The sequence below is a fragment of the Mesoplodon bidens genome, assembly GCF_964165515.1.
Source record: "Mesoplodon bidens genome assembly, chromosome: 11".
NCBI classification, from domain to species: domain Eukaryota; kingdom Metazoa; phylum Chordata; class Mammalia; order Artiodactyla; family Ziphiidae; genus Mesoplodon; species Mesoplodon bidens.
The window spans coordinates 17,357,185-17,383,575 of NC_138167.1; the positions used below are offsets into that span (position 1 = coordinate 17,357,185).

Here is a 26,391-nt window from a genome sequence, read left to right on the forward strand (position 1 = left end):
AAATAAGTTCTCACACAGGTTCAGAAACATACCCGCCTCCTACAGAACCTATGAGGTGATCCTCCCTTAGCAATGAAGTTTATACAAAAAAATAAAATATAAAAAGAGAAAATCATCCCAAAACTTTAACTATTCATTGTTCCATACAACATATTTAATAAAACAAATTTATAGCAATTAAAAGTGATGTATGCACATACTGAACAACCACATTATCTATGTTAATCTGTAGAAATATGGAATCTGAATTTCTTAACCCCAAGGACATTGGCCAGTGATAAAAATCATCTCAGAAAATAAATATATTAATATACTAAAGAATTATTTTTAATATAACATCAATAAAATTTTTTCTAGAAAATTATCTATTTTCTTTTACATATTGTAACTTTAATGTAAAATCAGAAATGATTTCATCATTCAATAGATATTTCTAAATAGATTATTTCTAATATAATATTGGAACATAAAACAAAAATATTTATAGAATTATTCCAAATTAAAAGTAATTATTCATAAATGAATTACTCTGATACCTTAAATATATTTTGGATTGAAATTACAGTATTATAGATACATGACCAAAACTAGTTTATAAAAATAAGTTATAAGTACATGGAAGCATGATAATAAAATCATATTAACAGTGTAAGAATAAAGAATGTTGAGTGACTCTTACCCTCTGTTCCAATGCTGACTGAGTCTGTTGTCTTAAAAGAGCTTTAAAGGGCCCCCCTTCTTTTCCAGCACTACCACTTCCCATTCCTACAGAACATCAGTACATAAATAACAACCAAAAAACAACTAGAGAAACAGACAGTTTAATTGCATTCATCTTCATAAATATCATGAGTCAAAATCTGTTAAAAACAATACAAACATTTAAAGTATTTGTGATGGCAACTAAGCACATATTTTACTTTTTTTATTGACAAAGTCTTCTTTAGAAGCAAGATGCCAAAGTCCTACTGATCACAGCAAGCTTTGGACTTAATTTGTTCTAAAAATCATTTATAAAATTATATTAATTTTATTATATAATTTTATTATATAAATTATATAATTTATATATAAATTTTTATATAATATTCAATTTTTAAAGTTGAATCTTCTAATAAAAAACAATCAATATAATACCAATTATTTATACCATGCTAACAATTTAAGAGTACTAGAAGAAATAAGAGAAAATTAAATGTTTGTTTAAAAGTAAATATATAGAGAGAAAAAGCACTAATTGGGCTTATATAAAATATTCCAAAATTCTCTAAAGAGCATGAATAATTTCAGGCAATTTTGAAATATAGTCACATCTGTTTTCTGATAATTTCCCATTCCTAAACATAACATTCATGACAAAACAGTATTAATATTCATATCACAGTTTTCAACACTCGTTTGCAAAAATTAACGTAAAGAGTTTTTTTAAAAAACCAGAGGCATATAATAGACACCTCACAAATGTACACAGTCATGGATGAAAGAATTACATTTCCCAAGCTCTTAGATGTATTTTTTTAAAGGCTTAATTTTAAATTTCTTTCCCTATCTTAGTTTATTATTTTGATAATACTAATAGACCAATTATAGTCAAAGAATTATAGAAAGCAGGGGACAGGTGAGAAGCCAGTACTCTACAAACTAGAGTTAATAGTTTAGTCCCACCTTTTAAAACTGAAGATACATGCAGGCAGATTTACTACGATGAGTTAAAAAAGGAACTAATTTACTTTTATATTTTTAGCTGTTCTTGGATAAGGAAACAAAAGTTAGCATGTGTATAGTCCCATTCTGTTCTTTAAAAATAAAAAAGAAATGTATTTTTCTTGTAGTAACCTAAACGTAATTTTTAGAGACTATACAATACTAAACACAGAAATGAAACTAAGATCTTCATATGAAGCATATTGAAAGCCATAAAATAAAACGTAATTTTGTAGAGATAAATGAAATATCAGAAAATAGAGCAGAATAACTTGAAAATTAATGCAACGGACAGAAAAAAATGGACAATGAAACAATATCACCAAAATGAGACTTAAACTGATTCAAACAGAATAATTTACTAATGTAACCATATGGTTTAACAACATGATGGTATAGGTCCAAAATGAATGGAGTTGGTGTGAAAGGAAAGAAAGTAAAGCATCTAAAACAGAAACTCTGATAATGAGAATCTAATAATTATTGGAAATATGCAGATCTACGTGTCCTTAGACATATATTTTTTTAATACATAAAATTCTTTTAGCAGAATATTCATAATTATCCATCAAGTAATCCTCAATCATGTCCTCATAATAATTCTAACCATTAAACTCTGTCTGCCAATATGAAAAATAAGAGTACATCCTGTGTAAAATACCCAGTACTTCTATATGGTATGAAATAATTAATTTTTTTCAAAGATGATTTAAAATAAAGGGATTAAAAAGCTGACATAATATGATCCTACCAGAAGCAGCCAGGAACAGCTCTTCACTGAAAGAAACACTTTTCCTCAGAACTGGGCTGACAAGGCTAGAAGGATGAGGGGGAAGGCTAGATTCCGAGAGGAGAAGACAGGACTTTTTAAGATGAAGGGAACCACAAGAGAGAGAGGGGGAGCTGGGACACAGGTAAATCCTAGCCCCCTGTGGGTAAGGTGCTGTGGAGGAAAGTAGCAGAGAAAAGTTGCAGATTCAGAAGATGACCAGAAAATACAGGATAAGGAAAGCAATGATGAAGCAAAACATAACAGTAGAAATGAACTGTAAAATGCATACACAAATCAAGTAAGCATATGAAGTCATCAGCAAGATCATCTATTCAACATAATATAAATAAAAGGCAGAGTCTAAAACTCGACAAAACCTTTACAAACTCTGCGCTCATTAAAATTTTTTAAATCACTAACATAGGATTTTATGCCATTCTAATTACTTTTAGCTGACTTTCCTGCCATTTTTTGCTTAAGACTGTGTAAAGCTAAAATGTACCACATTTTTTAAAGCCAGAAATTTGTTGTCTCAAATATAAAAACTTATTCAAAGTGGTAAAAGTAGAGTTCTTCAAATGTTATTAACTAAAACATACCACTTATGAGTATTTTAATTGAATACCCATTCAAAAAATATCAATACTTGCTACCACATTAAGCAGATAGTCACCATTATTAAGTTTAAATAAATAAAATGTTAACTTCTTTCTGTCCATCTTTGAGATGTACATTAATGATTTTCTTTTTCCTCTAAAATTTTAAATACGCAAATCCTATCACAATACTGTTTATATTTACAAAGATTTGAGTACCTAAGAGCCAAAGAAATACCCTCTGGATCACAAAAAACATACATGGCAAAAATCTGACCAAAAAAGGTAAAAACTGGCTTGAGTCAGGTGTCATATCAATATCCTAACACTAGAATTCTAAAATTCCACTCCTACTAGTTGAATACTTGAAAAAAAAAAGAAAAGAAAACCTTGTAAAATGTCAAAAATTAGACTCTACAAAAATATTTAAATCAATATGAAATTTTTAAAAAACCCATCTGAAGACCCATCAGAAGGTGGGTGATAGCTTTAACTACAAACAGAAAAACAACTTTCTCAGTCTAAGTTTTATTAACTTTATTCTATTCTCTTTTTGGCTCTCCAATTTACCTAGAATAAATCAATCATAAACAACTAATCTATCATGAAATACATGCTGAACTATAGCTCTAGGAATTTTAGAACATTCATAATTTTGCCACTTTAAATTTCCATGAGAAATAGGAATGCTCCTCAGGAGTATTTGAAGATTTTTTTGGGACCCATGATAAGGCCAAACAACTAAAAATTGTTAATACCCTATAAATATGCGATTGAGGTTATAGGAAAACAAAATGATTAATTTAGCGACAGCTTATAAATATAGAAAAAAATGAGAATAATACCCCTTTTGTAAGTTAATTTTTAAAAACTAAAAATTTGGAGCTAGAAAATAAAATGCAAAAAAGTTTTCGTTGATAGTACAATTGATTGCCTACTAGAAAGCTAAGGGAAGAGAGTCTCGCTCAGTTAATTTATTACTTGACAATCTTCTTTAGACTTGGCTTTTCTGGTGAATGAAAAGAAAGAAACAGAAAAACCAAGGAAATACTTTCAAAAATGTGTCTGTAGTATAGCAAAAAAAAGGAAGATAAGAAATACTGAAAAGTGACCTGGAATACACAAATAAACAACCAGGGGACAAAGCCTCAAAAATACTTTTAAGAAAACTTACTCTTCAAATGCTATCCTAGGTCTTTATTGTTTTCACTGTTATGAATTTCAAGGCCAGAACCTCAGTCTTTATTTAAAAACAAAACAAAACAAAAAAACCCACTTCACTACAATTTCAATGGTTCAGTTTTTATGACACAAATATGGTGAAGATGCCATATTCCAAAGCATCCATTACTATCAAATATCACATTAGGTTGTTATTTATAATTATACATGTAAAAATAAAGCAATTATTTTCAAAGAATTAGGTGTTAATAATTATCTTCTTTACATTTTGTGACTACCTTTATAAAAATAGATATTATGTCTATAGGATTTTTTAAAATGCCCTTTATTTACTTTGGAAGTAGTGCTGGTTCTTTTCATTGTTTTCATAAAATCTGGGGTCATTTTCTAAATCTCTTGTCTAACACAAAAATAAAGTTATTAAAGATGATAAATTTAAAATAATGCAAATAAACTAGGCAAAATGTTTTCATCAATCTGGCAAGGAAACTCCCAGACAAAAATACTATTTGCAAAAATTGCAAACTATTAACTTTTAAATGTTTTATTTATTTTTTATTTTTCTTAAGAATAATAATTCAATGATTTAAATAAGCTAATTCTATTTTAAGGAGTAAGAAACTAATTTGATTTTTTAAACAGTTTTTATCATAAAACATATTCACAAAAACTCAGAGATTAACAAAATACAAATAGGAGAGGGAAAATTTATGAATTTCATACCCTGGCAAATATGCAAGAATAAGTAAAGCAAAAATGCTATTTTCTTACCTAGAGAGTAAGATTAGCAAAACCAAATATTTTAAATAATAAGCTAATAAATAGATATATGTACTCCAAAATAACCATATCAGTGATAAGATTTTTTTCTTAATAAAATCTTAGAATAAATTCCAAAATAGAAACAATGAATTCAAAAATGCTTATACTGCATGAGGAATTGGATCGCAAGCTACTAGTGTTACTTTCTATTCAAATGCTTTACGATGTTATTCCTCTTAATTTGAGCATGAAATGGAAAATGACTACATGCAAAAATAAATCCTGGCCTTCTTATCTACGCTATGATTAAATCAACAAAATGTCACTCTCTGAACAAGATAACTTCTGAACTACACAAAATTTTCACATTTTAATTGTAGTAACTGAAAATGATCAGTATTCACATTATCTTTTAACTTAAATGCCAAAAACAGGAAGAAAGGCTTGGATGGAAAGCTAATAAGGAACATAAACAAATTTGGAAAAAAAAGAAAAAAGAGAAAAACTGAGTGGAAGTGCCTTACCAGTTTTGGGTGTCAAACTCAAATCTGTATCAGAAGAAGAGGACTGTCGACTGTAGGACTTGGAAGGTGAAAAGGAATAAGTTTGGTTTTTCAGAGGGGTTGAGGGTCCTGATGAGTGAGTATTGGGATTGGGATCTTCATTGAAGGGAATCCTGCCAGAAGAAGGTGGAGAAATATTAAGTAATCATGTGCCAAAGGACTTGACGGAGGCAGCATGATCTAAACACCAGGAAAGTATTGGGGCAGGGCCAGCAGTCATTTCTTAAGTGTGGAGCTGGGTGTGAGGCCAAAGACATCCAATTGCTGTTTAACCATTCATCATTCTCCAGATAAGTAATTATCTGCCTTGAAACAGTTAATAAGCCAAGTAAAAAAGCAAAAAAGCATGAAATGGCAGACTAAGGGGGTAAAAAAACATTAAAAGAAGAAATAAACAAAAAGAATAAATACATAAATAAAAATATTTTCAAACAAACAATGCTTTTTTAAGTTACGAAAGAAAAAATGATGACTGCAAATGGTGTGTGTAAATATTCACAATATTTTTTATATTTGCACACACAGATATCTTGAAAAGAAAAACATGTTTCCTTATCCTATAGCATCAAGAGTGCCACAGCTAAAAACACAGCAGAGTGGAAAATGAATATAGGCTACACAGAAACATTGCATTTTATGCAGAAGAGTCGCTTACCTGTTTTCCAACAGCTCTCTTCCACAGAATGAAACAGACCCTACTGTAACAAGTTTTGTATATAAAGAAAATAAGCAAATCAGAAGCTTTGGTAGCTATTTCACTTAGAGTCCAATCATCAATTTTATTTCTAACCAAATGCAGAAATAATGGCAAAAATACATACTGGAGGATTCTCCTAAAAACGCACAGTATACATATACAAGATAGGGTTCTTAGAGGATCTATGGAAGAGACTTTGGAAGCTGGAAGAACACTTTCACTTCCATGTAGTTAGAGCCTCTGCGGCGGCTAAAAACAGGATTTCTTCAGTGCCGCTGGACTACGAGTGAGAAAAGGAGGAAGCAAAGACTTGTGGTACCTGCCTACGCTACCTGCCTGCCTGCCCTCTGCAGCCACTCTGCCCGTGGCCTGCTTCCCCAGCTCTGGAGTCTGAGCAGTCTCGTACCAGTATAGATGAGAGTGGGAACAGACACAGAGAAGTTCTGAGTAAGTCGTGAGCCAGTAGCAGTGTGAATTGGGCTGTTGTGAGTCGAGCGGCATCCATGGCTTGGAGGATGAACCAGCGGAGACCTGAGGGAATTTGTGGTCAAAGTGGAAGAAAAGAAAACAATACATACAAGAGATAGCAAAGTTATGTTAAAATAATTTCAAAGGAGTTTTTAGTTAGGAGAGAAGAATTATTTTTTAATCCCTAGCATGCACAAAACAAGTTGAGATAAAAAAGAAGAGCTAAATATTAATTTGTTAAGAAATAGTTACAAAGAATCAGATTAATAAATTAGGAATGTGAATAAGAAAAATAGCAAGCAGAACTGCCAGTGGAAATAAGTAAGAAAAAGATTAAAATTTGGATTTTCAGTTACTTTAAAATGTTTGCTATTATTTTGATCACCACAGAGCTTACTAAACGATATTTCAGGAAGAAAACACACATAAAAATGAAAAGCCAAATATGATGTTCTTATACTACTTTGAAACTGAGATATGAATAACTGCTGATATAATTATATTTTTCTACAAAGGAAGTTTAACTAACAGAACTGTTTCTGTCTAGCATATCAAGACAGAGTTATATAAGAATATGAAAAATGACAGCATAAAGAGAAATGAGTGAATTGAATTAATATAAGTAGATCCAATTATTCCATATTTCAGCACCCCAAGTATATAGCTTAAAACCAGGTTACACTGGGAACAAAACAAAGCAAAGGGACACCGCTTTAAAAAAAAAAAAAAAAATTAGTTAAGCAATATAATGACTTTTGTGTAGCTTTCAAACAGAATAGATTATTAAACTTAAACAGAATTTAAACTACATTCTAAATTGAAATTGTGTAAGACATCAACTAATATTCTTCAATAGATCACATCTATGCACATGTAAAGGATACTTAGACCAGATACACAGATACATACATCTATGGCACTTAAAATTTTCACAAAGAAATTTAGCTGAAAGAGCAGTTATAGTGGACGGGGAAAAAAAGGTATATTATATAATTAAGAATCCTAGACTTCATATTAGCAAGTATTTCATTGTGCAATGCCTTCCCTTATGCACAATGAGGGGAAATGAATTAAGTCACTACACTCTGAAAAACTATCATACTCCCATTTTTTTAGAATTCAAATTAAAAGTAATCGAGAGCCCAACTTTTCCTGGCCTTTTTTCTTTTTCCGCTGCCCAGTGAACATTCCCAATAATCACAATTTATCAAGATCCAAACATGAGTTTTCGTTAACTGACAATAATGGTCTTTTAAAGACCATCTACTTTCTGAAAATATCACTGTTTTTACTATAGGACAAATGTTTCTGCTTTTGTTGCTAATTTAAATTTTTTAAGTGTTTAACTGGTAAAAATCAAATATCTCATTGGTGAGCAATTTCTACACAAGCAACTGGGTGAGGTTTTATTTTTGTTTTTTCTTTCTCTGTTGAAGTAAGTGGCTAATGGAGTTAAACAGTCTAAGAATCGGTGCCGGACAGAGGAGAAGCTATGACTGATGTCTCCTAGAAAGTACTTTTTTTTTTAAAGTAGAGAATCAATAAACCATATTTAAATGCACTTTCTACCATCAAGATAGTTCAGCTAGGAAACACCAAAGAGCTTTATATTCCGTAATACACTAAATATCTAAAAGGAAAACACAAACTGATGGAGCAGAACACACCATTAATAAAAGTAAAATAAAATGAACATCATTAAATGTTCAAATTATGACATCAAATTAAAATCCAAGTACAATGGAGAGAGCATCACCATGATGTATTCTTTGAGTCCTAATTCTTATCAATCTCCTTGCATGAAAGGTTGCCTTACAAGAATACCCTAGTGGTATTTCTAACATTAAATCTATTCAGGCAGGAACATAATCTAAACTACCTTATCAAATCTCTGTCTAGAATCAACAATGTTAAAATTAAATACCAAAATCATTATAATCAGGTGACTCATAAAACAATTTTAAACTAGCGCCCAAATTGATTCATTAACAAAAATACAAAGAAGCTGGTTGAAATAAGGCAGCCTGAGTTTTTTTTTTTTTAAATAACATGACTTATGCAGTAATATGCCATTAGAAAATCTTAATGAAGCCACTTAAATTCTTCATGGTGTGAATAGCTGACAATTTAAGGCAAATGGCTACAACAAAATGAGAAAAAGAAAACTTAGACAAGCTCAGATTTACATTAATGGAGCTCTTCCTGAATGAAGGCGAAATGTATTCCGCCACCATCCATGTATCACTTTAAGGCACCAACAGGTACTGCAGCTTTCTTTCCACTAAGTAATTCAGTGAAAAGAGGAAAACTTCAGACATCACAGTTGCAAAGGCCAGGCCCCTTCAGGCAGTACAGATAAAGCTGGAGGGTGGCAGAAGGAAGAGGGACCCAGCTCTTTACTTACATTTGCTACGGAAAGAGAACAAAAACCTAAATCCCTCAAAAAGTTATACCTGCAATCTGACTTTACCTGTAGCAGAAGGCAGTTCGTATCTTTTTTAAGACAGATTTTAAATGGAAGATAAAGCAAATTCACTCAATAAATCATTTAAAACAATTATTTCACTTATCAATGTATTTCCAAATAAAATTAGGCAATATATGTAATACTGTGCTCCCTCTTGTGACTAAAATTTAACCCAAATAACTAAAGGCCAGAAGAAAGGAACAATTAAACAAAAAGAAAAAGTTGAGATAAAGAATCTCACTTTTACATAGACTGTTTGAAAAAAAAATTATGATTGCTTTCTAGGCAACCTCTCTTGACTACTGCTGAACTGGGAAACATTTTGGGTTTTCTGACTACAGAACTCTGACCTCCTGATGACAAAAGACAGAGGTCAGCACACTATATACAGTACAGGCCAAATCCATCCTGACATCTGTTTCGAAAATAATTAAGTTTTATTGGAACAAAGGCACACTCATTTATTTGCACACTATTGATGGCTGCTTTCATGCAACATCTGCAGAGTTGAGTCCTTGCTATTTCCATTCCGGTCATCTACCAAAAAAGTTTGTTGACCCTTGATCTAGAAGAATCTCTAGAGCAATGGTTCTCAATGGAAGTAGTATTGGCATTTAGTATGGAACAAGTCTTTGTTGTACAGAGTTGTCCCTAGCTGTGTGGGACAGTCAGCATTTCTGGTCCCCAATAGAATCATCCCCCTCACCCCAAGCATTACAACAGAAAATATTCATTTCAAGCATTCGTTGTTGATAGCACCACCAACACCATGTTGAGAATCTCTGCCTTAGGCACAAATGATGACACATTAGCCAAATGGAGCCAACAGAAGTGTTCTGTTGGATCACAAATACTTTTTTCAAAAAATGTAAGAGTTTAAATTCCTTTAGATCAAGATTGACAAACTCCTTTTTTTTTCTGGTAAACAAACATAAAAACTATATGGCCAGTGCTTGAAATATTAACTATCTGGCCTTTTACAGAAAAAGTCTGCCAACATCTGCTTTATGCAGTCCCCAGTATTCTCCATTATACCCAATTATTTTATTTATATAAACTGCTTGGCCTCTGTAGACACTGGAGTTTGAGACCCCTGCACAGGTCAATCTTTCCTGCTTTCTATCCTATGTTGCTAATAATAGGCATAATTGGATTATCAGATATAGGGTATTAAGCATTCCCCAGACAACAAGTAAAATTCTTCAGAATGCATAAACATTCATTTTGTGCTTTAGCTATACAGTGTCTAAAGATGTGGAACAAGTTTAATTTTACATTACTTAATTTGAATTTCATGACAGTATAAATAAAATATTAGGAATATCTAAATAGTTTTAAGCTCCAAATATTGATAGTCATCTCTGATAAGAAAATTGCTGCAGGAAAAAATGTATGTTGAACAACTCTACTAAAATGTTTCAAACCAAATGAAAATATGTAGACAAAAGATAAAAAGCTCCATAAGAACAATTTATTGATTCATACTTACTCCTTCATTTCTTTGGATGGGGAATTACATGCAGGAAGGAATGCTGCTGGGCTACTTAATTTATCCAGTGTACACGCTGTTCCTATGGCTCGTACCACTAACCCAGATTCGCCTTCCAGATCAAAGCACTGTAAGTACCCGACAACTGCATTTCCTCTCATTTCAAGTACTTTCAAGCCAATCTTCCTCTGCAGTTCACCTACGAAAAAAGGAAGAAAACACAGTCAGCCTCTTATCTGCATGTTGCATAATACAAAGCTGGACATGGTGGTAATAGGAAAGAGTCCAGAAAATCAGATTATTTAACATATTAAGTGTAACATTATGTTAAATATAAATATAACATTTGTATGTATTTATAAATATTAAATATAATTAATATGTTAATATAAGTATAAATATATTTCTATTTTCTATTTAAATACATAAATTTATTATAAATATAACATTTGTACTTATTAAATATAAATATAACATATTTATTATCTGATATATCTGTGTGAGAGTGTGTATGTATGCACGAGTGTATATATACACTCACACATACGTACATAATAAATACAAACTTTAGATGAAATAAGTTTTTCAAAGGAAATTAAAGAAAAGTAATGGGGTAAGAGTGGCGGGGGAGTAGGGGTAAAAGGAGGTACAAGTCATCAGAGAAGGACTATGAAAAGGCAACATTTAAACAAAACACCTTAAGAGAGATTACCTAAGCTCTGACTACAAATAAACACTCCAAGGAGGAAAACTAGGACTCAGTTTCCTACCTCCTTGTTCAGGGCATTTTCTACCATGCCACTTCATGAGCACAATTTCCTTTTACTACCTAGTTAAGATGTAACTATAAGCTTCTGATTCAGGTTTCGTCTTGTTATAAGATGGCAATGCACATGTGTTCAGGAGGACAGGGCCAGGGATAGGGAATCAGTCAGTTAACAATTCATAGTCTTCACTGTAAAGTTTTAGTAGTATGTCAAAAGGAAGTGAAGAATTTTGGAGGATTAAGTCAATCAGCCATGAAGTTATTATTATTATTTTTTAAATACCTGACATTAAAGAAATGAGTCTCTGTCTGGCCTCATTTGATGCCCTTGGTGTGCGAATTCGATCAATCCATTGATATTCTGGGTCTTCGTTGACCACAAGTTCTTCTACAAATCCATGAATTATTACAGCTCTATAGCACTTTGGAATAGATGTCGCTGTTAAAAAAAATTATCTATTATGCTTCTATTTATCACAAGGCTAAATTTAACTTTTTAAAAATGTACAACTAAGTTCTTACCTTTTGGATACATAGTACAAGAACATCTTTTACTGTGATAACCTCAATACAATCATAAAAATACTTTCAATCAAACAGTCTTCTAAGTTCCATTTTATTCTTAGAAATAATCATTTTCCTTCATGAGGCCTCTCGCTTTTCTCAAGTAAGCATAGTAGATATAAACTGTATTTTTATAATTTAGAAAACAGCTACAGACCATCTTAAATAGCGTTCAATACGAAGTGTAAAAAAGTCAAAATTAAAGTGAGCTAGCTGATATTATATAAAAAATCAGAAAGCAGATAATGAATACCAAAACACTCTAATTATTGGAAGCCCTTTGAAAAAGTTCTGCACACTACATACTGCAGCCTTAAAAACCAAACCATTACCTTTCTGACATAATCTGAGAAGTCATACAGGCCTGTAGTTTCTAATAATCCATGGTTATAAGGCCAATTGGTTCAGTAGTCACTATACTACTTAACAGACTCATTCAATACATAGAACAACGTCACTGGATTTATTAAAAAGGGGAGAATGTGAGAACATCTATACCAAACTATATTCATGCCTTGAAACTAACTCAACCACATAGGAGTTTTCAACCCTATTAGGCCAGGCTGGCTATGAACTGCCCAGATCTGTTTAATTGTGACCCATATTTCATGGCATCCGCAGGGCTCCATACCTGTAGATGTTTATGTCATTGTGGATAGTACCACAGTGCTGCCTCTAGTGTGCCACTCCTATCTTTCAGCATCCTATACCAGCATAAAATGCCACTGGCTTTTTCTTTTTTTGGACAGTTATTCAAAGCTTAATTATAGTCAGATCTTTTACACATTTGACAAAAGTAATTTGTTTTAACTTTTGAAAGAAATGTAATAGGCAATAAAATATTAACCTTTATAAAGTAAGACAAATACGTGAAAATTATTTTAACCTTTTGTTGACCTACTGGTACAAGAGTAAAACATACATTAGATGAGTAGCTTGCAATCTTCTCTATAAATTAGTGTCCAGTAATTATGCTTTTTAAATAATTCTGCTTTTTAAAGCCATTTGAGACTTCTGCAAGATATACACGTCCATCCACCACAAATGGCTCCACGTCTGTATGGCCTGGTTTTGAAGAGCCCATTTGAATTAAGTCTGAATACGCCACACGTGTAGCCTCATCAAATTTGTTTCCCAAATGTAGACATTAATGGGATTTGTTTTCATTGGCTGAGAAAGTGTGACAAGTCCTCTCCCTCTATGTTGTCGCTAACCTCTGACAACCCGCTGACATCAAAGTAGCATAGGCTACTGTTCAGATACAGTGTATCACCTGAGTCATACCACAATGTTTTATATTATGCAGACACATACCTAGTTTAACAATGCAGTGATTTTCTTTCAACATGTGGCCTAAATGAATTGTGGACTCTTTCTGAATAGGTCCGTTTGGGTTTATTCCTTAATTGTTGGGTTTTGAGTTAGGACTGTAGCAAGTGCACAGTTCACCTACAAATGCACTCTTCGCATCCCCATATCTAATTTCTCTAAGGATGAATTAATTTGTTGCATTGCAGGAAAAAACATTCCACCTTTATTTTCAATCTTGTTTCCAGTCATTCTTATTTCAGAGCTGTAATCTTATGTAGTGCTTTAACAATCAATTCTCCACCTCAGACCCAATATCACTAAACATAAGGTTTATGTAAATATTGTCTCATTAATATATGGATTCTTCTTTAAAAATTCTGAAAAAGATCCCAAAATCTTCACCTGTTACTCTTTCTACTGGAGTTAAGTGACTGTAACCAGCAATGATTAATGTGATTCCTTCTAATCACACTCTTGTGGGCAGAGGCTGGCACAGAGACTAGAGAAGCGGGGATGTGGGGAACAGCCAGAGGCAGCCTCCCTGTGGGCCACAGTGTCACTGTCATGATGACCGCATGCACACACATGCCCCACTGGATTTTTCTAAAACAACTTTCTATGAACTTGTGAAAAATTAGATATCATTTACTTTAAAATCAGATAAACAGTTCCCAGAGCTACAGTAATTACTTCTGAAAAATTCACAATTTTCTCTTTGGCATTAAGACCAAAGTATAATAGGTTTTCCATTAGACTTCTGAAACATTAATTTGATTTCTCATATTTAACAATTATTAAATTTCCTATCAAATGAGTAATAAAATATATTTACTTACTGCAAAAGAATTTGACTCCACATGACGACTGCCTAAATCGATTTAAATCATTGAAGAGGTCTACTTTGACAACTACATTGATTTCCCCACGGATACCTAAAATTTCAAAAGGAAAAACAAGTTTCTACCTTAAGAAAATAAAGTATAATTAAATAATCAGGCAAATAATTAATGATTTAAAAATAACGTATCAATCATAACAGCAATGCTAACTTTGTTTCCTAATTATTTTCATTCTATAGATGCTCTAATTTATTTAAGTAAATCCTGTTCTCCAATTTATTTTACCATTTTAAACATCAATAAATAATATAGAATATGAATAATGTCACAATACACACAAATCTCATCAAACATCTTATCTTCTTATAATAAACTACTATCAATGGAATTGCCAGGTCAAAAATGTAAAATAGACAGAAAAATGCAAGACTGTAGGCAGAAGCATCTGCCAGTTCCTTATGCCCATAATGGTCCATCTGCCATTTTAAAGAGATGACATATTTTTAGGCCAGTGGTTCTCAGACTTTTTGATTGCAGGACCCCTCTACAATCTCAAAAATTATTGAAGATCTCAAAGAATCTTTGTCTATGTGGGTCAAAACCTTCAATATTTACCATACTATAAATTTAAATTGAGAATTTAGACAAATATTTACTTATTACTTCATTTAAAGTAGCAGTAAATCAATTTATGTCAAAATAAACACTTTTTATAAAAATAACTATTTTGAAAAACAAAATAAATTTTAGTGATAAGAGTGGCATTACATTACATTTTTGCCAATCTCTATAGTGTGTAGCTTAATGAAATAGTTAGATTCTAATTTCTGCTCTACATTCAATGTGTGATAACATCATACATCATAAAACCTCTGAAAACTCCAGTCAACTTGTAAGAAAGTGAGACTAAAAATGGCAAATGTCATGTAAGTATTATCCTGAAAACAGTTCTCATCTCACTTCACAGAGCCTGTGAAAGTATCTCATGGACCCACAGATGTCCCCAGACCACACTTTGAGAACTTTGCTTTAGGCAACAAAAAGCCTTTGAAGAATTTTTTTTCCTCTCAAGAATTTTTAAGCAGAAAAGTTTCAAGATTATTCATTTTAAAATGTGTTTTAGAAACAGAGTAGCAATATTAGATGATTTTCAAATGATGCATTTGCTTACTATATTATACAAATTTAGCAGGCATTATTTCAAATTATGGTCAGAAAAGTTACAATTCTACCAACAATACAGACTACCACATGTCTACTAAAAGAGAAGACATCTTTTGAAGATACGCATTTTAAAAATACCAGGCACAGCACAAAAGTCTTTAGGGATAAATTAAAAGACTGTGACTTATTTTCTTAAAATGAACTGCTTACCATGAATGGTATCATAAATTGGAAACCATCCTGAGATGACTGTTGCAGCCTCACTGTAGAGTAAAGGATCAATGTCAATGTACACTTTACCAATGGCATCATTTGCGCTATATGTATCATGGTCAAGAACTGTGATCTGGAGAGGTTCATCTTGTAAATCTTCATCATCCACCTAAAAAAGTATATCTTAAAAATTAAATCTTATAATTTAAAAATCTTCATTACCATAAATGTATACATATACCAAATGTAAAAGATGACTTATTTCCAGGAAAAGAAATCTTATAGATTTATCTCTAAGCAAAGGTAGAGAGATTAGTCATTAGGGAAATACAAATCAAAACCAATCAGATAACACCTCACATCTACATTCTTTGTATTAAACTGGTCATCAAGTCTGGTGAAGTCAACCTCCGAAACCTAAATACCTTCTTCAGGTGGTTTAAATATGAGAGTTCAAAGTAAAAGAATGCAGATGGTGGTCCTTAGCCATAGGAAATCAAACTCACTTCATTCATAATAAAAATGCACATTAAAATTATACTGTGAATACCACTTCAGACCTACTAGGATGGCTTACATTTAAGAAATAAATAAAATAAAATAACAAGTATTGACAAGGATATGGAAAAACCAAAACTCTCACACATGCTGGTAGGAATGTAAGATGGTGCAACCACTGTGGAAAAGTTTGGCAGGTCCTTAAAAAGCTTAACACAGAAATTACCATGTGACTCAGCCATTCCACTTCTAGGTATAGACCCAAAAGAACTGAAAACAGGGAGTCAAACAGATACTGGTACACCAATGTTCACTGCAGCATTATTCACCATAGCCAAAAGGCAGAAACAAACCCAAGTGTGCATCAACAGATAGAGGATAAACAAAATAGGGTATATTCATACAATGGACTATTATTCGGCCATAAAAAGGAATGAAATTCTGATACATGCTACACAACATGGATGAACCTTGAAAACATTATGCTAAGTGAAAGACGCCATACACAAGAGGACAAATACTTATGATTCTACTTATATGAAATGCTTATATAGGCAAATTCAGAGTCAGAAAGTAGATTAGAGGTTACGAGGGGCTGGAGAGAGGAGGGCATGCGGAGTCATTGCTGAATGAGTATTTTCTCTTTGGAGTGATGAAAAAATTTTGGAAATAGTGGTGATGGTTGCACAACATTGTATGTATGTGAATGCAATTAATGTTACTGTATTGTACACTTAAAAATGGCTAAAATGGCAATATTTATGATATGTATTTTTATCACATAAAATTCAAAAAGATGTTTAATCTGTACATTATTCTTAAGTGATTTTTGGTATATGCTAAAATCCAGAGAAAATTACTATATAATAATATAACACCTTTTTAATCTGGGTTCTCCTATTCATATATGATATTTTCTGAACTATAACATAATTTTTTGAAAACTCAATATTCTTAGGAAATATTTTTATGGTGTAGGAAAACTACTATACCTGAAATAAAATGTAGTCCAATCATTCCTGGGAAAAAAGGGTCACCTCAAAAATACACACACAAAAATGCTGACATTTAAAAACTTACCTCAAATTTAAACCATTCTGAGTTCCACTGAGGGTTGAGTGACTTGAGATACACATCTGTTTTAAAGGTGGTATTACCAAATTTTACCTAAAAACAAGTAAGAACAGTTCAAATAAAAATATTAAAAATGTGAATAAAATTAAAATTTAACATCAGCTAAACAATAGGAGGATTAACCATGAAGGGGATAAAAGACAACTATCCCCTGAGACAAAAGGCAAGAAAAGTATGGACGGGTCCAGGCAAGTTTATAAACTACACCTGGAACAAGGGATCACCCACTGTTCTGCTTCACTGGCTCTACAGGGAAATTAAAATCAGACCATTATGTGGAGAAAGTAATCACATGGCCTTCACTAAACAGGAGCTCAGACAAAAGGGGAAAGTCTTAAGGGTGGAGGACCAGCAAAATATAATCAGAAGGTAGAAAGGACAGCTGACTCTTACCATCTCATCGAGGGAATCCAGAACTACAGCCCATTTTTATAAGAACTTAGTAACATATCCTCATATTTTCTCATTTCCTCAGTATTTGTTACTTTTTAAATCCTTACCTGTGCATACACAGTGATCAGCAATAAACTATGGTCATTAAGGGTTTTATGTTTCTATCTTCAGGGACAATAAAAGGGGTTGGAATGGGGAGACTACCCTGTTTCATAGCCAGTCTTGGCAGACACTAAATCAAAATGCAAAAGTAAATAAGAAGAAAAGGAAGAAGGCAGAAAGGAGGCTAAATCCCTGGGACTTGCTTCTAAGAAAGGATGGAGATTGTGAAACCTCAGGCTGGACTTGAGAAGCGGTCAGGAAGCTTAAGAGCAAAACAGTTAAGAAACTACTTCCTAGATGGTCTCACCTTTCCTAAATTTGATCTCTCTAAGCTCTTCCCTAATTCTATCAGTTATCACCATTAAGTATGTTTTCTAACCTCAAAATTCATTAAAGGTTTATCCCGTTACCCAGTAAAGAGTTTTGCATGTTGTAGATACTTAGGAAATGCTGGTTCAATCAGATAATCTATGAAATCTCCTTTCCTTCTTGACCTACAACCCTACTATTGGTATTATAATACTTGTAGATATTAATGTTTAATCAGTCCAGAAAATGTTCTAAAAGCAAAATACCCAAATCTATAGTTATTATCTTCTGTACATTTTTCTAGTTATTTTATCATGCAATTTGAATTATCAAGGAATGATACCAACCATTTGGTACCTAGGCAGTTTGGTCAGAGGGTTGAAAAGGTTTAAGAAATTACATAAAAATAATGAGTTCCGGGCCTCCCTGGTGGCGCAGTGGTTGGGAGTCCGCCTGCCGATGCAGGGGATACGGGTTCGTGCCCCGGTCTGGGAGGATCCCATATGCCGCGGAGCGGCTGGGCCCGTGAGCCATGGCCGCTGGGCCTGCGCATCCGGAGCCTGTGCTCCGCAACGGGAGAGGCCACAACAGTGAGAGGCCCGCATACCGCAAAAAGAAAAAAAAAAAAAAAAAAAATAATAATAATGAGTTCCTGAATGGTAAGGAATATGATAAAGTCAAAGATAAATAAGAAAGTGAGAAAAAGGATTTGCCAAATATGTCACAAACAGCTAATTTCTTCAACTTCTAACAAGTTCCTACAAAGCAATAAGAAAAAGATCAACAAACCAACCAAAAAAAGGAAATTCAAAGAAATAGAAATATAGATGTCTTTTAAGTATATCAAGAGCGGAAAACCTCATTCAGACTAAGAGAAATCAAACTAAACCGACATTTTTACTACTCAGGTTGGCAAAGAACAAAAAGTTTGAAAACACACTGTGAATGAGGCACTCTCCTACTCTGTTGCTGTGAATGCAAATTACAACAATCTTCACAAAGTGCAGTCTGACAACACTTATCAAAATTTTAAATGCCTATACCCTTTAAATTCATACACAGGTGCACAATGACATATATAAGCAGCATTATAGTAGCAAAAGATCGGAAATAACCTAGAAATCCATCAGTCAGGAACTGGTTAAATTAAGTATGGGAAAGCCACACAATGCAGTGCTATACAGAAGATCGAAGCAGTTCTCCGTGCACTAGTATGGAACAATGTCCAAGATACATACATCCCTCTACTGCAGAGCAGTATGTACGGCATTCTTTGTAGAGGAAAAAAAATGACGAAATGTTATAAGGCATATGATATATGCCTATATATGCACAGATTATTTCTGGAAGGATATACAACAAATGTTAACAGCGGCCACTAAACGGAACAAGACAGATCGGTTAAAGGAAAGGCGATGAGAGGCTGACTCATTCTGTACCTTTTGAATTTTGAGCCATGCACATATATTACCTATTTTTTAAATGGATTATTTAAAATTCAAAAACATCAAAAATTAAAATAAAATTCAAATGGCAAAAACTGTTTTGATTCAGTTATAAAATTCTGGATTCACTGCCGAGAATTTATCCTGAAATACTTTCACATATGGCCCCTTCCCAAAAGATATACAAAAACCTAGTGACAACAAGAAAATGACTAAATAAATCACATGCTCCCTACTAAAGAATGGAGTTGATTACATGTACTGTCAGGGGACGATGTCAGTGGCATAATAACTGAAAAAACCAAGTAGTAGAATATAAAAAGTACGATTACATTTGTTTTTACAAATATGTAAAAGTTTTTGTTTTTGTTTTTAAAGCAGGGGAGAAGGAGTACATGAATACGTGCCAAAGAAGTGACAGGAATTATCTCTGAAGAAGGGACTGATAAGGGTAGAGACAACACAGTACAGTGTTGTAAGTAAGAAGTAAGGGGCTTTCAAGTTTTACCTGAGTATTTGAATCTTTTCTAACAGGAGCTATTCATGTACGGTCATCCCTCAGTACCCATGGGTATTGGTTCCAGGACTCCTCCCACCCATCCCCCCTCCCCACAGATATCCACATCTGTGGCCGCTCAAGTTTCTCATATAAAATGGCACAGTACCTGCACATAACCTATGCACAACCTCCCATACACTTTAAATCATCTCTTTAGTACCTAACACAATGTAAATGCTATGTAAATAGTTGTAAATACCATGTGAATACTATGTAAATAGCGAACACACACAACAAAGTCCCGTTTTGCTTTCTGGAACTTTCTGGAATTTTTCTCCAAATATTTCCTACCTGCAGTTGGTTGAATCTGAGGAAGTGGAACCCAGGGATACGAGGGGCCCACTGTATTACTTGCATAATTTTTTTTTTTTACTTTTAAATCACAAATGTTAAAGAAATGAAACAAGGAAAAAGAAACCTGGGAAGAAATCTGCTCATTTACTTATCTAGTTTTCATTACATTTTAATATTCAAAATATCAAAGAAATACTTATTGTTTAATTTACCTAAAAACTGCTTTATTTGAAGTAAAATGTCATTAGGAGTCATAAAAGCATTCAAAACCATTCAAAAGCCAAATGTACTTAAGGAGTTTGGCTCAACTGCCAAAAACAGCATATCATTTCTTAAGCTATGATTTCAGAGCCCTCTTCAGTTTTGTCCCATTATAATGTAGTGCTATACTGTGATTTTTTTTTCTTTTTTTTGGTCAACTGTCCATTCTAGATATAGTAAAAATCTGATAGTCCCCACACTATACTAAACAAACAAGCAAAAGACAAGATTTTAGAAGAAGAAAAAGGCTAGAGTGTGTATTTTGCCAACATTGTGGTGATTCCCCTTCTACTAAAGAAGAATCAGAGTTCATTTGGCCTTATTTAATTCAAAGGAGATTTTATTACTCAGCAATTAAATGAATGCCTTACAATTTAGTTAAAGAACATCAGGGATTTTAACAAGATTCCCTAGTAAGGTAAACGCATTCTCTTTCCCCACTCATTAGCTAAATTACCTTGAGAAAGTTATTTAACCTGTTATTTAAAGCTGCTTCCTCCCCTGAAAAGGGGAGTTGCTGTGAGCCTTAAACAGGATAATGTATGTAGAGACTTAGCAAAATGTCTGGTAGAAAATGCTCATTAAATATTAATTTCTTTTCCTCTCCCTGTTCCCTCAAAGGCTCCTGGATAAACACAAAATGATAATGTAGTTTAGCGGAACAGTTTGTAACATGCACATTAATATTGGGATATATTTTGATTAATACTCCCCTTGTACAGAATCCCATCCTGTTCATCCTGGAGATTCCCACAATAATCATCCTTAAGTACTACCTGGTCTTCACTGGCTTCCTAAACTCCTCACATCATATATAGTAGAAATTCCCTCAACCCCAACGCAATCAGGACCAATATCTGATTAGTCAATCAAATAATCTGGTTAGATCAGATAATCATTAAAAATGATACAAACAGTAAACGTTTTCAAATAAAACATATAAATAAATATTCATTCCTCTATCTTTTATCATAAGACTGAAGGCTCTTCTTTGAGTAAGGGTCCACTGTTGACAGTTCTGTGTCATCTTTTCTGCATAAACCAAAACATATCATCTGTGTTTGCCACTCTCTCATAACATATCATCTGTGCTTGCCAGTCTGGGTTTCTTTAAAATGTGGTAAAACTTAAAATCACTGGTAAAATAACTATGGATAGAGAATCCTAGATTTTTTACAGTCTTCATCTAATTCAAGAGCAATTTTTAGCAACTGTATCCATAATGCTTTACACAGCATTATCAACTTCATTATCCCACTTATTTCACTGATTTGTATAAGATTTAAATAAATAACAATAACAAAGAGTGTTGGCATAAATAGGTTAGGGAATAAATGCAACTGCCTCTTGGTAAAGCATATCAGCCAACTGATGGGAGAAGCAGGCACACTGGAGTATAATCTAACGGTATGGGGTATTCAAGAATGTGTTTATGGCAGAAATGCAGAGCCCTGGGCACTGTGATGAGGCAGTTAATAGAAACTGGTTAAGAGAGCAGCTGCTGTATAGACTTCTCCCCAACGTTTTCAGACCACTTAGTAATCCGCATCCTCTCTACCCAGCCAAATTTTATTTCCCACGTCTATTCAACAAGAATCCTCCCTTCAATTACATGTGCTATATTCCCTCCTTCTGCTTTTAACGTTTATCCCCTTCATCCAAAAAATGCCCCCTTTTCCTCTCTGCCTATGGAAATGGCACCATCTTTCAAGCCCAGCACAAAGATTTCTCATCACCAGCTCGGGCTTCATTATGTCCCTTTCCTATGAGCTTATACAGTACTTAGAGTCCATAGCACAAAATTTATCCCTTTATTATATTGTAATCCTTCATTATCCCCTTTTTCCTGCGTTAATCTTTCCCTTTCTGCTGGGTTATTCCTATTAGCACACAAATATATTCTAATATCTTCCACCTTATTTTTTTTTAAGTACTAAAAACTGCATACTCCCCCCGAATATCACACTATTTCTCCTCTCCCTTCACAGCCATATATCCTGTAACAATTGCTTATTAACGCCTCTCCTACTTCCTTACTCCCGTGTACTTTTTTTTTGCGGTATGCGGGCCTCTCACTGTTGTGGCCTCTCCCATTGTGGAGCACAGGCTCCGCTCCACGGCATGTGGGATCTTCCCGGACCGGGGCACGAACCCGTGTCCCATGCATCGGCAGGCGGACTCTCAACCACTGCGACACCAGGGAAGCCCTCGCGTGTACTTTAACCCTCTAAATCACTACAGTATGGGCTTCCGTCCTTGTCACTCCTCAAGCCAGGACCCTTAACATCCTTATGTTATCCAATCCAGTGATTTCTGTCCCCTTACTTGACCTCTCAGTGCCATTTGACAGTTGAGGATTTCCTCTTTCTAGAAACTTCCTCTCTTGCCTTCTGAGACATTACTTTCTGGATTTTTCTCCTACCCACTGGCTAACAATCTCAGTGTCCTTCCCCTAGTCCTCCACCTCTAATAAATTCTTAATGTCATGTTCATTCAAGGATCCATCCATCTTCTCGCTCCCTCTTCTCTCCCCTAAGTCAATGGTTTGCAAAGGGGACAGAACCAACTTCTAAAGAAACTTTACAAATTTAGGGACGAATAATTTCTAAATTTCAAAAATTTCGTTTTTGGGATGAATAATAATAGTATTTAGTAAGGAAGACCAGAGATGCTAGGTGTCCTGCAATTCAAGAGACAGTCCCCAACAGTGAAGACTTGTCTCATGTCATGACTTTCAAATATCCACACCAGATAGCCACATGGGCGAAAAACCCACCTAGACCCTAACTCAGGTTTATAGATAGAATATTATGATGGGTTTTAATACACATTAACTGTCAAGAAATGCAACCACTGTGAAAATTAATGGACAACTCTTTTTTTCCCATGAGTTGACTGTAGTGTATTTTGGGAAATCAGATAACCAATGGCAGTGAAGGCCCATCCGAGATGCCAAAACTACACACCTGTCTCACTCTGTGAGAGGAGCAGTCATGTTCACGTGATTTTACATGGAGGTGAGGTACTTCCTATCCTGAATTCTGCTTTATTTTCTCCACATGGGGAGCTTCTCACCATCTAGCATATTTTATCTCTTACTTAACTATTTTTTTGATTAACTCCTTCCTCCCACTAGAACCTAAGTTCCGTGACTACAGAAACTTTCATTTTGCTCACTGCTCTATCCCCAGCATGCTTTACAACAGCCAGTATAGTACCCGATATAAACAAAGGCTCAGTAAATATCATGGGCGCAACCTGATTACTTCATGTCTTCTGCGGTCATTAACAAGCACTTCCATATTGAAACACATTAAAAAATACTTTTATTTCTCTATCATATTACAGTTAGAGCATTATACTGATATTTTTAAACTGTGGGCATAGATAGGTTATATTAGCTATAGATATCATACCAAGATAGTAAAGGGAAGATTTCAAAATACCTGCTATATAAAGGCAGACCAGGTCTCACAGAGTTGAGAAGCACTGGCCTGTGTGAGCTTCTTTTTAACTCATACCTCTCTTCAAAACACCATACTCACAAATCCAACTTTCTCCTTGACAACTCCAATTAAAGGAACCAAAGACATCTCAAATTTAGCATGCCCAAATGGAAGCTGATTCTCAACCCACTCAATTTATCTCAACCCTATGGAGAGTGAGAAAATTGCCCCAGTGACTCCAGAAAGCTAGGAATCACCTTTCAGTCTCCCTTTCCCTGATCCCTACTCCAGTCTACCAACAAATCCTCTACTATCTTCAAAGCATATCTGGAATCCATCCACTTCTACTCGCAAAACCATCACCTTGACCCTCACTGCCTCTTTTTTGAACTATAATGGAATCTCCTAACTAGTTGCCTGCTTCAGCTCTTTCCCCTCTGCAGTCCATTCTCCAAACAGCAACAAGAGTGCTCATCTCAACAAGTGCTTCCCTATGAACTGAGAATAAAATCCAACCTTCAGTCATGGCCTCTAGGATCCTGCACAACTGGCTCCCTGATTAACTCTCCAACGTTACCTTACAGCACTCTCCCCTTCACTTACTACATGCCAGCACACACATCTTCCTTCACTTCCTAAAACAAAGCAAACCCTCAGGATCTTCCCTCTGCTGAGACTCTCCTATCCTCCGGCCCCTTTTGCCCGGCCCCTCCCCTACACAGACACACAGACACACAGACACCCCCCCACACACACACACAAACACACAAACACACCCTGAGCAGCTAGCTCCTTCTCATCCACAGGTCTCTGCCTAACTGGCACTTCCTCGGAGGCCTCCCCTGATAATTCAACCTAAAGTTCCTGAGATTCTCTATCATTTTCTTTCATGGCACTCATCACAACTTGTAATTATAAATGTACTCTTGGGACTTCCCTGGTGGCGCAGTGGTTAAGAATCCACCTGCCAATGCAGGGGAAACGGGTTCAATCCCTGGTCCAGGAAGATCCCAGGTGCTGCGGAGCAACTAAGCCCGTGCACCACAACTGCTGAGCCTGTGCTCTATAGAGCCCAGGAGCCACAACTACTGATAGTGAAGCCCGCGCTCCCTAGAGCCCGTGCTCCGCAACAAAAGAAGCCACTGCAATGAGAAGCCCGCGCACCACGATGAAGAATAGCCCCCGCTCGCCACAACTAGAGAAAGCCCACACGCAGCAACGAAGACCCAATGCAGCCAATAAATAAAAAATATAAATATAAATAAATAAATGTACTCTTTCTTTACTTTTTAATGTCTGGCTCCCCCACCAAAATATAAACTCCATAAAAACAGGAACCAAGTCTATTTTGTTCACCAGCACATATGCATCAGCTAGATCGGTGACTAGCATGGGGCCTGGCAAAGAGCAGACACTCAGTAACTATTTGTTGAAAGAAGGAATTAATGAGTCACCCTTTAATCCAACCCCTCCCTCACCAGCAAAAGCCATTTGTTACCAAGGCCTGAGAATTTTACCTAAGAAATGTCCCTCAAATCTTTCCCCTTTAATCCGTTCCCATTGCCAGTCTAAATGTGCACATATTATCTGGGTAATTTTACCACCTTCTTAACTCATCTCCTTGCCTCATCTCTCATCTATCCAGTCCATCGATAACATCACCATTCAAGTCATCGTACAAAGAAACAACCTAATCTAAACATGATCTTACTTCTTTTCTGCTTGAAGAACTTCCCCCGTTTGCCCTCTATTTACAAAAAACACATAAAAGGGCGCTGGCGCCAACCTACCTTCCCAGCCTTATCCCTCACAACCTCCACTACGCACACATCCGCTTTGACTCCAGACACATCCCAAACTAAGACGGTTTCCTAACACACCATGTATGCCACTCTGTGCCTCTGATGTTCCCTCTGCCTGGTAAAATCCTGGGTACCCTACAAGGCCCAGTTCAAATGTCACTTTTTTTAGGAAACCTCCCTAAACCTTCAGAGACAGAATTAAGTTTCCACAGTCTACAGAAACACTCATCATCTTGTCTGGAGAGTCAGTATTTGCACCCTGGATTAACAAACCACTAGGCTTTGGAGATTTACAAGGTTAAGGCACCTTAGGCAAATTATTTACTGTTCCTAGGCTTTTTTTTAAGTTATAAAATATTTTTAATTGTAAAAACAGTCAATAGAGGTTGACGATGCAAATGTTATCTCAGAACATTTTCCCTTGTTTCCTGAATTTGCTAGGTTCTTATGTACCAGCAAGTCCCCATAGCAGTTCTCAGGTTTCATGGTTCCTTTCAGATATGTTTTAATTGATTACAAGTATATATTGCTTGGAAACAAAAGTCCATGTGATATTAAAACAAATAAACAAAAAACTTGTGTCTTTCAGGT

General features: G+C 34.6%; 1 protein-coding gene across 3 annotated transcripts in view; it reads right to left on the reverse strand.

Moving 5' to 3' along the window:
* C2CD5 (C2 calcium dependent domain containing 5) overlaps window positions 1-26,391 on the reverse strand; it is an 86,241-nt gene that overhangs the window by 57,266 nt on the left and 2,584 nt on the right. For all 3 annotated transcript variants that reach the window (XM_081249197.1, XM_081249198.1, XM_081249199.1), the window contains exons 3-9: window positions 17,136-17,222; window positions 15,555-15,726; window positions 14,178-14,273; window positions 11,750-11,905; window positions 10,701-10,899; window positions 5,541-5,692; window positions 680-765 (exon numbers count right to left, since the gene is read on the reverse strand). In XM_081249197.1, the coding sequence (XP_081105323.1) occupies window positions 680-765; window positions 5,541-5,692; window positions 10,701-10,899; window positions 11,750-11,905; window positions 14,178-14,273; window positions 15,555-15,726; window positions 17,136-17,222 (948 nt within the window). The remainder of the gene's footprint in view (window positions 1-679; window positions 766-5,540; window positions 5,693-10,700; window positions 10,900-11,749; window positions 11,906-14,177; window positions 14,274-15,554; window positions 15,727-17,135; window positions 17,223-26,391) is intronic.